General features: G+C 40.0%; 2 protein-coding genes across 4 annotated transcripts in view; one reads left to right on the top strand and one right to left on the bottom strand.

Moving 5' to 3' along the window:
* The window catches only part of LOC132378044 (uncharacterized protein C3orf84-like), a 30,303-nt gene extending 19,181 nt beyond the window's left edge, over positions 1–11,122 (top strand). For 2 of the 3 annotated variants that reach the window (XM_059944694.1, XM_059944692.1), the window contains exons 3-4: positions 655–732; positions 7,118–11,122. In XM_059944694.1, the coding sequence (XP_059800677.1) occupies positions 655–732; positions 7,118–7,597 (558 nt within the window). In that variant the 3' untranslated portion in view covers positions 7,598–11,122. The remainder of the gene's footprint in view (positions 1–654; positions 733–7,117) is intronic. The other variant, XM_059944693.1, reaches the window with a different exon arrangement.
* Positions 1–14,768, bottom strand: part of LOC132378043 (kelch domain-containing protein 8B-like) — a 179,215-nt gene that overhangs the window by 2,172 nt on the left and 162,275 nt on the right. The window lies entirely within an intron of this gene.

Here is a 14,768-nt window from a genome sequence, read left to right as displayed (position 1 = left end):
CATCTACAATCACCTGTCTTCCAGATCATTAACATATAACATGAAACGTAGCAAACACAATACCAATCCCTCCAGGACGCCATTAATCATTGGCAGTGAACATGAAAAGACTTCCTTTATTCCTATTCTTTGCCTTCTGTATCTCTTCTGTCCATGCTAATATCTTTCCTGTAATACTCGGGACTGACTCATGTGCAGCGTCGTATCAAAGGCCTTCTTAAAATCTAAGTAAACAACATCCACTGACTCTCCCTTGTCTATCATGCCTGTATTTCTCAAAGATTTTAACAGATTTGTCAGACAAGATTTCCCCTTAAGTAAACCCTGCTGACTTTGGCCTATTTTAAGGCCAAATACCCCTAAACCACATCCTTAGCAAATGGATTCTATCGTTTTGTCAACTTGAATACAGGCCTTATAATTTCCTGGCTTTTGCCTCCCTCCCTTCTGAAAGAGCACTGAAGCGATCTGTTGTACACTTATGGTGAGTGCACAGCAAGGATTCGTGCTGCAGCTTGGCTGCTATTCAGGTCAGCTTGCTTTTTAAACTCGGGTATCCAGTGGAGTGTTATATATTTTTTCCTTGTACATGAAAGCAATCTCACACACTGTGGTCCAGACTTTGATCAACAAAGTTAAATGCTTATTTTCTAGGAAAGTCCTTTGAAGCACAACTTTTCCAAACATGATAGTCAGCTGGTGTTTTACGACGGTGCGACGTATATGGAGAACGTAAGTAATAAAGCTGTACTTAATGCAAAGACTCCAGTGCTTCCAATTCTCAGAGTAGCTAGTAATACATCAATCACTTTGAGAAGGTGAGTGATAGTATATGTTCAGAGAAAGGAGAAAAAAAGAATCAATTAAGTGGAAGTAAATTGTGGAACAATCCATGAAATGTACTTATAGAATCTAATCACTTCTTATTTACAGAGAATCATGGGAATCATAGTTAGCTTGACATAATAACTGGATCTTGCTGGAGAAGTGTGTAAATGAGCGAATAGGGAGTGTGTTATGAATTCTCAGTGATCTGCCATTCTAAAATGAGCTAGATTTGTCTGCTGAACTTGCCACGTTAGGTTCAGATACTCGACAGCGTGTGGCTTTCTCTGCGAATACCAATCAAGCTCTCTGATTCAGAATGGTTCCATGCATCTCATTAAGCATTAAAATAATTTTTAAAATGGTTCATTCTCATTTCAGAAAGATCTGGCCTATTTCTCTAATGGTACATGCTGAATGTGCTAAATCCTTTTCATTCATTGGAAGGATAAGATAACCAACATTAACGTTTCTGTCAAATCCACTAACCTCTTCACCTCGTTAGTATCAGCTACATTGTGCGTGCAACATCATTCCAACTGGGACAGTCTATTCCAATCTGCTTGTCCTAGCAATGTGGGTGATAATAGAATAGCTGGCAGAAACCTACAGGGTCACAAGGAGAAATGCAAAATCTATGCAGGATTGAACTGGAACCAGTGAGGCTATAAATCAACTTCCACCGGTTTGCTGATGACTGGAGAACTTGGCAGGGTTCCAAGATTGGATTTGTCCACTCTCTACAAAAAGGTTAAATTTCCATTATGTAATTTAGAGATACAGCACAGCAACAGGATCTTCCTGCCAAATGAGCCAACACTGCCCAGTTACATCCACCTGACCAATTAACCTATATTCCTTTGGAATGTGGGAGGAAACACACACAGAACATACAAACACCTTACAGTCAGTGGCAGAATTGAACCCCAGTTGCTGGCACTGTAACAGCATTACACTAACTACTACGCTGCTGTGCTACCCAGTGTAGTTGTAGATTCACTAGTACAGCATAGCTAAATAAATGGTCAAATCGAGAGCAAACTTTCAGCACTAGACCTGGATTATTTTAGATGTTGTTTCAGATCCGTGGTGCATACCAAACTGCTTGCCACCCCCATCTCAGACGCTCTGACCACCTATCTGTTTTGCTAACTTCTGCATACAGCCCACTAATTAAACGAGTCAAACCTGTTCAAAGGGAGATAAAGACCTGGCCAGAAGCAGCAATCTCATCATTGTGGGACTGTTTTGAAAGCATGGACTAAAACACATTCAGGGAGGTGGCTACCTGTGACCATCGCGTTAATATCAATGGATATGTGAGATCTGTGACTGGCTACATCGAGGGTATCACCATTGTTCAACATATCTGTGTGAGGGCAAATCAAAGGCCATGGCCGACAGAAGAGATCCAAGCATGCCTGAGACATCAAGCTGCTGCCTTCAGATCAAGGAATAAGACAGCTCTCAGGTCAACAAGATCTGTGCTTTCCCACACAATGAGGAAGGCAGAATGGGATTACTCATGGAATATAAAGCCATTTGTGTGACACCAAAGAAGAGCTTCTTCCACCAGTAAAACTACTGAACTCCCTGCCACCACCCAGGTATCACGTATGAAGCGCCAATAGTGTTATACTGCCTTCTTTTTAACTTGTGTCATAAATGCACCTTATTATTTGTTAATTTATCTGTGGTTTTGTGTGTGTGTGTGCGTGTGTGTGTGTGTGTGTGTGTGTGTGTGTGTGTGTGTGTGTGTGTGTGTGTGTGTGTGTGTGTGTCTGCCTGTTCTCCATCTCCCTCTGGTGCTCCCCTCCCCCTTTCTTTCTCCTGAGGCCTCCCGTCCCATGATCCTTTCCCTTCTCCAGCTCTGTACCTCTTTTGCCAATCAGCCTTCCTGCTCTTAGCTTCACCCCAGCCCCTCCTGTCTTCTCCTATCATTTTGGATTTCCCCCTCCTACTTCCAAATCTCTTACTAACTTTTCTTTCAGTTAGTCCTGACGAAGGGTCTCAGCTCGAAACGTCAACTGTACTTCTTCCTATAGATGCTGCCTGGCCTGATGCGTTCCACCAGCATTTTGTGTGTGTTGCTGGTGTTTTATGTAATTGTTTTGTATTTCCCTTTTAAGAATAGTGAGTGTTTTTCTAACCAAGAATTGCTTTCCTTACCTATGTACTGTATGCTGGGTACATTGGATGTGGCAATAAATGGAAGCAGCAATGTTTACGTTATACTTAGCATTAAATCTGTACAAGTAATCACACAAACAGGGCTAAAATAGTAGGGGGTTACAGTTGTTGCTATGGCTATGGTATTCAGCATTTTCAGCTTTGTTTTGATCTCTCATGAAATTTGACTGAGGTCTGCCTGATCTGGACCTCAGTTCAAAGAACTGCTGAGCAAAGTGTACTGGATGCAGATGGATCCAAGAGCTGGAAGTTCAAAGGCTACTCAGCGAACAGCTGGGTAGAGCCCTGAGGGAGTGCAGCAATCAGAAGCTGTTGGGGTGAGTTGCTTTTCGTGCAACCATCAAGCACAACCCTCTGTGCTCTGTACCCTCCTCTGTCCAATAATCTCCTGACAGTAGCTTAAAGAGGTTAAAAATAAAACTCTGTGAGAAAGGGTTCTAAAAATGTTCTCTTCAGTCTCCAAAGGCAATGAAAAACTAATTCTAAGAAATAACAAAAACAGAAAGGTATGTTGCCAGGCTCATGTCCCCATAGAACTACCGGCTGTCAGTCAGCTCAACTCAGCTTTACGAGAAGAGATTGCACAAACCAGGGTTATACAAGGTTTCAAGCTATTAAGGGAAGAAGCAGCGTATTTGAAAAAGAAATGATTTCTGTTGACTGAAGTATCTAAGATCAAAGTGATAGCCAATTGTATCAGTGACGAAGAAAGGGAACAAAGGATGCTAGAAGTTAGGAAGACAAAGGATTCTGCAGATACTAGAATTCAGAGCAGCAAACTATCTGATGGAGAAATTTAGTAGCATGAGCAACATATGTAGGGGGGAGAGGAATTGTTAACATATCAATTCAAAATCCTGCAATAATACCTCTACCCCCCTCTGGTGCTCTCTCAATTTGTTGCTGTAGAAATTAAGCACAAATTTCTGCATACGGCAATTAATGGCAGACCAGTTGTTAGAGGTAAATCAAGCTTTGAATAAAAATAGTTCTAAAGGTTTGGTTGATCCAGTTAACAACAAAAATGTAAGACTGTATTGGACTGCCATTGAATAAAATAAGGAAGAGAAGGTTTGTTCTTTTTTAAATTAAAGATAGTGGTAAGAAGCACTAACAGGCTACAGGTAAGATAGAACACTAAATGTGGAACAGGCTCGAAGGATTAAATGGCTTGCCACTATGTTTTTATGTTCCAATATATCCATTTGTTGTACCTAGCAATATCAGCCTCCTTCTAAGACCTGGTATGAAGACTTGTACTGACTGCACAGACTATCAATATAAAGTGAGTGGGGTTTTGTGAAGCCTTGTCATATAAACCAGTCTTTTATAAGCACAAATAGGAATACATTAATAAAAATAATAACATGGTATAAATACAAGATAGATTTTGTTACAAGTTGTGTAGTTATTTATAATAATGAAATGTTCATTTCTTTTCTGACTAGTCTTATCCTGGTGATATCTTGGTACACAGTATCTCCAGTTAAGCTGCTGGAGGGTCAAGGCAGCTGAATGAAGGAGCCCCAGGAGATTAACACCAATCTGCTCAGATGAAGACTGACATTCAAGGAGTCAATGTCAGATATCTATAAAAGTCAGCATAAACTTAAAAAAACAAACTCACAGCCAATATTTCCCTTTTTGACCTTTTGTTATATTCCCACACATGCACAAAAACTTGCTATTTCTTTTGAGTTATTAATTTTTCATATTGCCCTTTTTACATAACCTCAATTTTCTATGTAGTCTTTTGTGTATAAAAACAAATAGTGCGTTTATCACTTTGAAATGTCTCAACTCTTCAAATGCAGAATTGTAATATGTTTCAGACTACGACTGGTACATTTCAAAGCCTTTGCTTCCTTTAATCTCTAATCCAGCTTGGGAAAAAGATTAAGTCTGGCAAAATGAAGAATGCTGGTGCAGATCACAGCCAGAGTCTGCAGGTGGAAAATGTTTACAAGCTTGTGCAACAGAATTTGAAGTCATTCCAGAATAAGGGTTATAGTATTAGGGCATCATGACATCTTGAGCAGCATTGAAGTACAAAGCCAAAGCTGAGTTTTAAGCCCATATTTTGGTTATTGCCTTATTTCTAGATTATTGTACATTTCTTCTGTCCTAAAAATCTTAAGTCTGTTAGTAAATGCACATCTCAGTTCAAATATAGATACAAATAATCATTCCCTTGCCAGTCTACATCCATTCTCCTGCAATTTGCTGTCATCTCACCCAGTATTTTCCTGGACCCGGTTTACAAAAAATGTGACCTCCCAGCTTTAAGGGTACAATTATGCTGTGTCTACCATTGAAACCAACAGAACTGGTCCCAAATTTCAAGTTTATTGTTATTCAGCTGCATACATGTATACAGTTAAATGAAACAGCATTTCTCTAGGACCAAGATGAAAATCACAGTACTGTACATATATTGCATACAGCACAGAAAACACAATAATATTAACAGATAATAAAAAAATATGTTCTGTAGATGCACAAGATGACATCAGTGCATATACAACATATAGTTGTATACTATATAATATACAATAGTTTTACTGCCACTGGAGTTGTCATGAATAGTGTGTAGGGGGTGGTATCAGGGCATTCAGAAGCCTCCCACCCTGGGGGAAGCAGCTGTTACCCAGTCTAACAGTCCTCGTTCTTAACCTGTGGCAACGTCTGCCTGATAATGGAACGTCAACGGGATAGAAGGGGTTCTTGACAAAGCTGAAGGCTCTGCCAATGCAGCACTACTGGTGTATGCTCTGGATAGAGAATGTCCTGTATTGGTTCACATTGGCAAAGGTAACATTGAAGGGGAGATGCATGCCCAAAATCGGGATTGCAACAGGTCCAGACTGGAATTTATACAGAGGGACTCATACTATTGAAGACAATGATCTGGGATGATAGGTTTCCCTCAGATGGCTGTGAAATTTGGTCAAACATAGAGTATTTTTCAGAAAACAGCCATTCAGATTGGAAGATCTGTCTGATATCAATGTCAGGGTGGGGTCAGCCAGAGTTAGGGTTATGAGGAATGTGGGTATTAGTGTTTGAGGTGGGTGGATGTCAGGAGAGTAACACCCATCCACCACTACTGCTGCAGAAGTATAAGTGTGTGATAGAGCCATGGTGAACTAACAGAAAAAAATTTCAGCCCTTCTTGGACCATCCATTCCATTCCATCATCTTTACCTCACTTCCACTGCTGCTTTTCCTAAGGCATGGAAAATATATCCAGTCATGACTAAAACTGAAAGAAGACCCAATTCCTCCTTAAACATCAACATTATAAATAGCACCTTCCTGCACCCCACAGCCCCATTCTTGCTCACCTTAAATTTCACCCTTTTACAACATCACGATAAAACTGATAGTTTTCTTCTGCTCTTCATTGGACTGAGCTGGCGGGCATCAAAGAGCTGGACAATTCTTCACTTTCCAGTTTCTGCTGCATTCCAGAATCCCCTCATTATAAATTGTGAACTTCAAACATGCTGGCAGCACTGGAGAGTTGAACAACAGGCCCATCTCAGCATGTGAAGAGATGTAAGAGCCCAAAGGTTTTCACCCGTTGTGATATTATTGGCCTTTCTCCCACATCAGTTCCAAACCTTATGAGCCTGACTTCTCTGACATGAATCTCATAATATTCCTCCTCAAGGTGTCATTGAGGCTGACTGAGAAATTATGCTGTTGTTTTTACATCAGTGCAAGTCACTTTGATGAAACACCCTTCAAATTCTGGCACAGTAATGAAATATTTTTTTATTGTGCCGCTTTTTTGAATGCAGGTTTTGGCTCTGCCCCAAATGTTCCATTACCATCACTAACTCTTGTACAGTTTAGAGTACAATATGTGAACAACAGATCCAGCTAGTGTCAAACAAATGCACAAAGTTTAAATATACTTGCAGCATTAAACTCTCCAACTGCAGCCAAAACTTGGAGAACGTCAGTGAAAGACATCAATCTGTCATATGTGCTTTTGTCACTCTGGGAAGGTTGTAAACTGTATAGGGTTATGTAAATAGTCACTACACTGTTAGCTGAAGACTTTAAATCCAAACGGTTTTCTTTCCCTTTTCTGTAGAACAAGGGGAAATATCGAACAAAAAGTGCTCTTGGAGGAAGCAGCGAGTTTAAGAAAGATTTAATTTCCTGGATTCCAACTCATTCTGAGGGTCAACAGGAGTGGCCAATAATATCCACATATCAAGCAGATTTCTGGCATCAAAGAAACCCACAGTCGACAGCAGTGATGATTCCTCAGCTGCTGGTTCCTCGTGTTCGACAGCTGATTACAATCACCCACCCTGGGGTGGAAACAATGCAAACAACATACCGTCAGTTCTACAGCCACTGCCAGCCAAACCCTAACATACATACAAACATTTACACTGGGAAAGTGCAGAGAATGCCCATGGAAAAGGAAGCAACGTTTGTCTATGTGAATCCAAGACCGAAGCTGGCAAATGGCAGATCAGGACCAGGATCCTCACTATCAGAGTGCTTCACTGTTGCTGACTGCCTTTCATGGAATGTCCCACAAAAACGTGGAGCAAGTGACTGAAAAATCCATGGGATTTGCAAGTTAATGCAAGAACAAAAACAACAGTGACCCCAGTGTTTTTAACAAGAAGTTGCTAATTCAGATAGAAAACACTTCATTTGAGAAAATCAGCAGACACTGGAAACCTGAGCAGCACACACAAAACGCTGGAGGAACTCCGCAGGCCAGTCAGCATCTATGGAAAAGAGAACAATTGACATTTCGGCCCAAAACATCGATTGTACTCTTTTCCTAGATGCTGCCTGACCTGCGGAGCTCCTCCAGCATTTTGTGTGTGTTACTTAATTCTCCTTTAATGTTTTACTTTACAAGTGAGTGGAATATTTCCCAGTAACCTTCTGGATGTGAGAAATAAATTACAGGTGGTACTGACCTTTTGCTTACTTCATTCATAATCATTCAACAACATTGGATACTTCTATTATTCAGCTCTGGTTTACCCTAATTTAGCACTGTTCGACCATCAGACAAAGGGAGTACAAAGAGTGGTAGTTGTGGGCAGAAAATTGTTACAGGTACACCAAAGGAATTACTTGCAATTATGCAGTGATTTTAAAGACATCCCAGGTGCCATATAGGAAGTGTAATCAAAGAGTTAATGAATGAAATGCTCTCAAGGAAGCTCCCACAAGCAGCAATAACCAGGTAAATCTCTTCAGTTATGTTGATTGAGAGATAAATATTAGCAAGACCACCAGTCTTGATGATGACCCTGCTGTTCTTTGAAATAGCACCAGGAAGTCATTGACATCTGCCTGAAAGGGCAAATGATTTATCATTTCTCCTGACATTGCAGAGTTCTCAGCCCAGCATGAACATGCCAGCTGGATCTTTGTGCTCTGGAGGCGAAGGATCTGAGTTTGAGATTCAAGATGCTGCTTGGGGAGAGCAGGATATGACTGTACATCTGGCTCTGTTAGACTTGAATGGCTCTTGTTTGCCTGCACAGGGTGCATTAAAGAAATGGGTTGCATCTTGTAGACACTAATCAAAATTTATATTGAACATTTTCAGTCATAGGTTTTAGAGAAATTGTAAGCCAGTTGCTATTGCTTTCCTTGTAGATAGCAGAAGTACGTGTGTCAATAAGTAATGGGTGAAATTACTTTTTTTAAAGAAATTACTGTTAACACATGTGACTAGTGAGTTTGAGAACAGCCATTTAAGTTGAAATATTTAAAGAAGGATTTATCAAATTAATTGAGAAATTGCTGGGATGGGGATCTTTGAGCTGATCAGTGCTGTTTCAGAGAGTATTCATCTTTAAGGACAGTTTGTTCATATGAAACTCACCTATTGTGATCATCTCTAATATGGCACTCAGTACATAGCGACTGATTATTGTCAATAATGTATCACTGAATGTAAAATTTAATTATATCATCTTACTCAAGTGTAAGGAAAACAAAACAGATTGAACACATAGTGCTGTAGTTACTGAATGACCAGTGTAGATTAGTGTTTTGCATGACAATATCTTTCGAGAGACAGATTATACTGAGAGAGATAAACTAGATCACTGTTTAGTAAACACGTACAACTTAGAGGCCACTCTATCTATCTGTCTAGGCAGCAGCCTTTCATCGGTGTGAGATAAACTACCACACATTCAAGAATAAATGCCTTTGAATATCAGATCCTCTTGTCCATCAGAGTCTTTGTAGAAGAATGACTGTGGCATCTCTTTGCTTTCACTAAAGATGTTTGTTTGTAGATAGAATGGAAGAGTTAATCTGATGCTGAAATGAGGTAATTGGCATGTTCACATGTGGTTACATTTACAAATTGGAAACAACCTTCACAATCTTCAAACAGAAATCTATAAGCAGAGGAGCTGAACCTTTTGCCCTGTCGACTTTGAATTCAGATTTCTCTTTATCCTGTCAGTGCAGAAATAACATTGTGAAATTATTTTGTTTGTTCTCTTATAAATTTCACACTGATGAGTAGCACATGGATAATAACATCTGCACCATTGTCAAAGCTCCCTCATGAATTCTTCAAAATGCCCAATTAATGTAGCAATTAAAGTGACAATTGTATGGTTGCATGTTCTGAGTATTGCTCTCTGCATTTCCAACATGCTCCCTCCTTGAACACACTGCACCTCTGACTGGAACTCGGAATATACAAACAATGCTTTTTTGTGGCTACCATCAGGAGGATGGTCATCAATCTCTGCTAAATACTGCATTACAGCTGCTGAATATACTACTCCAAACAGCATCTGCACTTAATCTGTTTGCTCTTCAAGTATGTCCTTCAGCTGTCATATATTTCACTTTTTAAACACCGGCACAATAAAGCAGTGATAGAGAATGTTAAATAGCAACATCTGGATAGCAGAGGGGCTACTGGAAAATTGCAATGGAAAGAGAAAGAGGGAGGTGTACAAGAGTAAATGCAGAATTAGATATGGGCATTGAAGAATAGATGGGAGTTAATGATGGGTACAGACATTTAATGTTTTCCAATTGTGCGTACACTGGGAAACAGTGTGATAAATAGGAAATTCTAGGAACTGTCTGCTCCAGTAGACTGGGCAGATGAGATCAATGGTGAGACCCAATGGCCAAGGATGTTGTTCTACAATGTTTCATGGAGTGCAAAGGATGTGACAGTCATGGTCATCCACTGCAACCAAGGAAGACCCCAGTCTGTGATGACTACTCATACCACCAGACACGGACTTCCGAGGTTGAGAGAGTGGAACAGCACTCTCCCACACTGGTCTCCCGTCATTGTTGAATATTGTGGACAGCCATCTAGGAACTGTATGATAGAAAGGGTATGCCTTAAAAATCTCATAGTGTAGGTCATAAAAATGTTAAACAGTGAAATAGAAATAAGGAAGTAGAGGAAAACATGATAAAGAGTACAATTGAGGAGCAATAAAATGGCAACACAAATAGGGATAATCAGTTTCCTGATAAGAATCAACATGATAGAGTAAACTATACCTCACAACTAGTTACCTCACTGATACATCAATAAATGAAAAAAGAACCCACATCTAAGTCAAACAATGTTCAGCCCCTCTTAATATGCCCTTGAGATATATTTACCTGTGAAAGACTGCATTGACCATTTCTAATCGTACTTAAGAAATAGTAATGGAAAAATAGTGACAGGGCATAAGTGGAGATTGTTTTGACCACTTCAGAGACCATTACATTTCAGTGATAACTTGCAGGACCAGAGTGAAATTTGCCTACAGCATGTTGTAAGTTCTCTTTTTAAATAAGGTCAAGGATTTATATATAATTAAATGGTTTAATGGAATGAAACTGTGCTACTGTAATTCTAAAAATGGATTTGTTGTGCTACTATCTCAGAATACTGTAAATTGAATAATCCAAAGGATGGAATAAATAATTGATTTTAAACATTTAACACAGAAAAGAAAGGTGACATCGCCATGGCTGAGAACATTTTAAAGAGACAGCAAGCCTGTGATAGTCCCTCTTCACTTCTGGATACTAGCTTGATACACAATGTTAAGTAAACATAAATAAAACAATTTAATTAGGCAAAGACCATGAGCTTTTTTATTGTTTGTTTTTCTATTTCCATAAATGATAAAGTTTTTGTATTATTCATTGCTCTTAAAGCTAACCCTGAATTGTACAATTTTTATAAGCCCCTTATGGTGTGCAAATATTCAACCTCTCGTTCAAACTTTAAGCAAGATAAAGGAAAAGACATTTGTATTAAGTTTTTAACCACAACAGTCCTCCTTTGATACTGTACACATATTCTGTACTGAATATTACTATAGCATGATGATTTGGCATAATAAGGGAATTTACAGTACAGCAATATCTTATGAATATGAGAGACATTCAGGCAGGAGAAGAATGACTCAGCTGTGGAACATCTCTCCAACTACATCAAGTAGATGGAAAAGCTATTAGGCAGTTGGCTCACTTGAACCATTTGACTTTATTAGAGGAAATCTTAAATGGAGAGAGAGCAAGAGAAAATCACATCGTTTATAATAATTGGATGCTACAATTTTAAGAGACACCTTACTAATATTTATTTGCTGAACTTGTTACCTTGCATTTCATTTGTAACAATGACATCACTTTGGCTGCTCAGATGTGCTCCCACTGCTGGCTTTCGTGGAACACTATTGAAGGATTATTTGATATTGTATCGCTGTAGTAATTTCATTGTTACTAATGTTACACAGCTAAATGTTATGTGATGGCACAAAGGTTGGGGGTGTTGTGGATAGTGTGGAGAGTTGTCAGTGGTTACAGCAGGACATTGATAAGATGCAAAACTGGGCTGAGAAGTGGCAGATGGAGTTCAAACCAGATAAGTGTGAAGTGGTTCATTTTGGTAAGTCAAATATGATGGCAGAATATAGCATTGGCAGTGTGGAGGATCAAAGGGATCTTGGGGTCCGAGTCCATGGGACACTCAAAGCTGCTGCGCAAGTTGACTCTGTGGTTAAGAAGGCATACAGTGCATTGGCCTTCATCAATCGTGGGACTGAGTTCAAGAGCCGAGAGGTAATGTTACAGCTATGTAGGACCCTGTCAGACCCCACTTGGAGTACTGTGCTCAGTTCTGATGGCGTCACTACAGGAAGAATGTGGAAACTATAGAAAGGGCGCAGAGGAGATTTGAAAGGATTATGCTGTGTTTGGGGAACATGCCTTATGAGAATAGATTGAGTGAACTTGGCCTTTTCTCCTTGGAGTGACGGAGAATGAGAGGTGACCTGATAGAGGTGTATAAGATGATGGGAGGCATTGATCATGTGGATAGTCAGAGGCTTTTTCCCAGGGCTGAAATGGCTAACATGAGAGGCAACAGTTTTAAGGTGCTTGGAAGTAGATACAGAGGAGATGTCAGGGGTAAGTTTTTTTTTTACGCAGAGAATGGTGAGTGCATGGAATGTGCTGACAGCAAGGGTGGTGGAGCCAGATACAATTGGGTCTTTTAAGAGACTCTTGGATAGGTACATAGAGCTGAGTAAAATAGAGGGCTAGGGTAACACTCGGTAATTTCTAAAGTAAGTACATGTTTGGCACAGCATTGTGGGCCAAAGGGCCTGTATTGTGATGCAGGTTTTCTATGTTTCTATAACACTCACTCCCACATATCTTCTTAAGCAAATACTTAAATATCATTGAAATCTATGGCTTTTTTCCAGGGATGAAATGGCTAGCATGAGGGGGCACAGTTTAAAGGTGATTGAAAGTAGGTACAGAAGCAATGTTAGGGGTAAGTTTTTTATGAAAAGAGTGTTGAGTGCGTGGAATGGGCTGCCGGCGACAGTGGTGGATGTGGATATGATAGGGTCTTTTAAGAGACTCCTGGACAGGTACATGGAGCTTAGGAAAATACAGGGCAATGGGTAACCCTAGGTAATTTCTAAGGTAAGGATAAGATCAGCACAGCTTTGTGGGCCAAATGGCCTGTATTGTGCTATAGGTTTTCTATGTTTCTAATTCCTCTTCTCCAGCCCTTTATCTCATTCACCAATCTACTTCCCAGCTCTTTCCTTCACCCATGACCCTCCTTTCAGTTTCACCTATCACCTACCACCTTGTACTTCTACCTCCCATCCCCCTCCTTCTTACACTAGCTTCTCATCAGTCCCGCTAAAGGGTTTTGACCCAAAATGTTGACTGTACTTTTTTGTAGATGCTTCCTGGCCTGCTGAGTTCCTCCAGCATTTTGTGTGTGTTGCTTGGATTTCCAGCATCATCAGATTTTCTTGAGTTTGTACATTCTCTCTGTGACCATGTGGGTTTCCTCTGACATTCAAAAATGTAGGGTTAAGGTGAGTAAGTTGTGGGTGTGCTATGCTGGAGCCCGAAGCCTGGTGACACTTGTAGGCTACCCTAGTATAATCCTCACTGATCTGACTTGATACAAGCAATGCATTTCACTCTAAGTTTTGATGTTTTGGTGTTCATGTAAAGCTAACTTCAATCTTAATTTTTGCATTATGTGCCTTGCTTCAGATAGAATATCTTCTAATCATATTGGAGGAACATGACACAAATTTGTTACACTAGCGGAACAGTATCTTAGATTTTAACAATATGGGACTGTTGTGGCACTGTTAGAACAGCCCATATTGATGTAAGTTTACGTCTAGAAGCTTACTGCAGTTACATCAGGATACAAATTGATAATAAACATTTCAAAATGGAGAGCATTGAAAATTATCATTAATACTTAAGGTACTTTTCTGAATGGGAGACAACCTCAGATTGGATTCTATAGATCACTTTACTATGGCATGTTATATCGGAACAAATATTGGAACTCTGGTCAACAACAGTGATGCAATAGACAGGGAACGAAACAAATACCTTTGGGCTCCACATTTGATTCTGCTTCCTCATATACACCAATATATGATGTTATTTAAGAAGGGAGGGAGGCAAATGAAAGGAAATTATCAGCCGGTTAGCCTGACTTCAGTGGTTGGGAAGATGTTGGAATCCATTATATCCATTACTAAGGATGAGGTTTCAAGATATTTGGAGACATCTGATAAAAAAAAGCCAAGGTCAGCATGTTTCCTTAAGGGGAACTCTTGCCTGACAAAACTGTTGGGATTTTTTGAGGAAATAACAGGTAGGATAGACAAAGGAAATTCACTAGATGTTTGCGAACAAGAGAAAATCTGCAGATGCTGGAAATCCAAACAAAACACAGACACACGCACAATGCTGGAGGAACTCAGCAGGCCAGGCAGTATATATGGAAAAGAGTACAGTCAACGTTTCAGACCAAAACCCTTTGGCAGGAACTGCTGAGTTCCTCCAGCATTTTTGCATGTTCAGTGGATGTTGTGTACTCGGATTTTCAGAGGGCCTTTGACAAGGTACTGCACATAAGGCTACTTTAGGAGCCCAAGGTATTGCAGGAAAGATGCTAGCATGGATAGAAGATTGGCTCACTGGCAGGTGGCAAAGAGAGGGAATAAAGGGGGCATTTTCTGGTTGGCTGCCTGGTACTTCACAGCAATCGGTGTTAGGCCTGCTTCTTTTCACATTATGTGTCAGTGATTTGGATGATGGAATTGTTAGGTTTGTGGCTAAGTCTGCGGACAATATGAAGGTTGGTGGAGGGGCAGGTAGTGTTGAAGGAGCAGGGATTCTAAGAGGGACAGACACATTTGGAGAATAGGCAAAGAAGT

Source organism: Hypanus sabinus, chromosome 19, assembly GCF_030144855.1.
Source record: "Hypanus sabinus isolate sHypSab1 chromosome 19, sHypSab1.hap1, whole genome shotgun sequence".
NCBI lineage: Eukaryota > Metazoa > Chordata > Chondrichthyes > Myliobatiformes > Dasyatidae > Hypanus > Hypanus sabinus.
The sequence above is the reverse complement of the archived record's forward strand: the minus strand, read 5'-3'. Positions and strand labels throughout refer to the sequence as shown.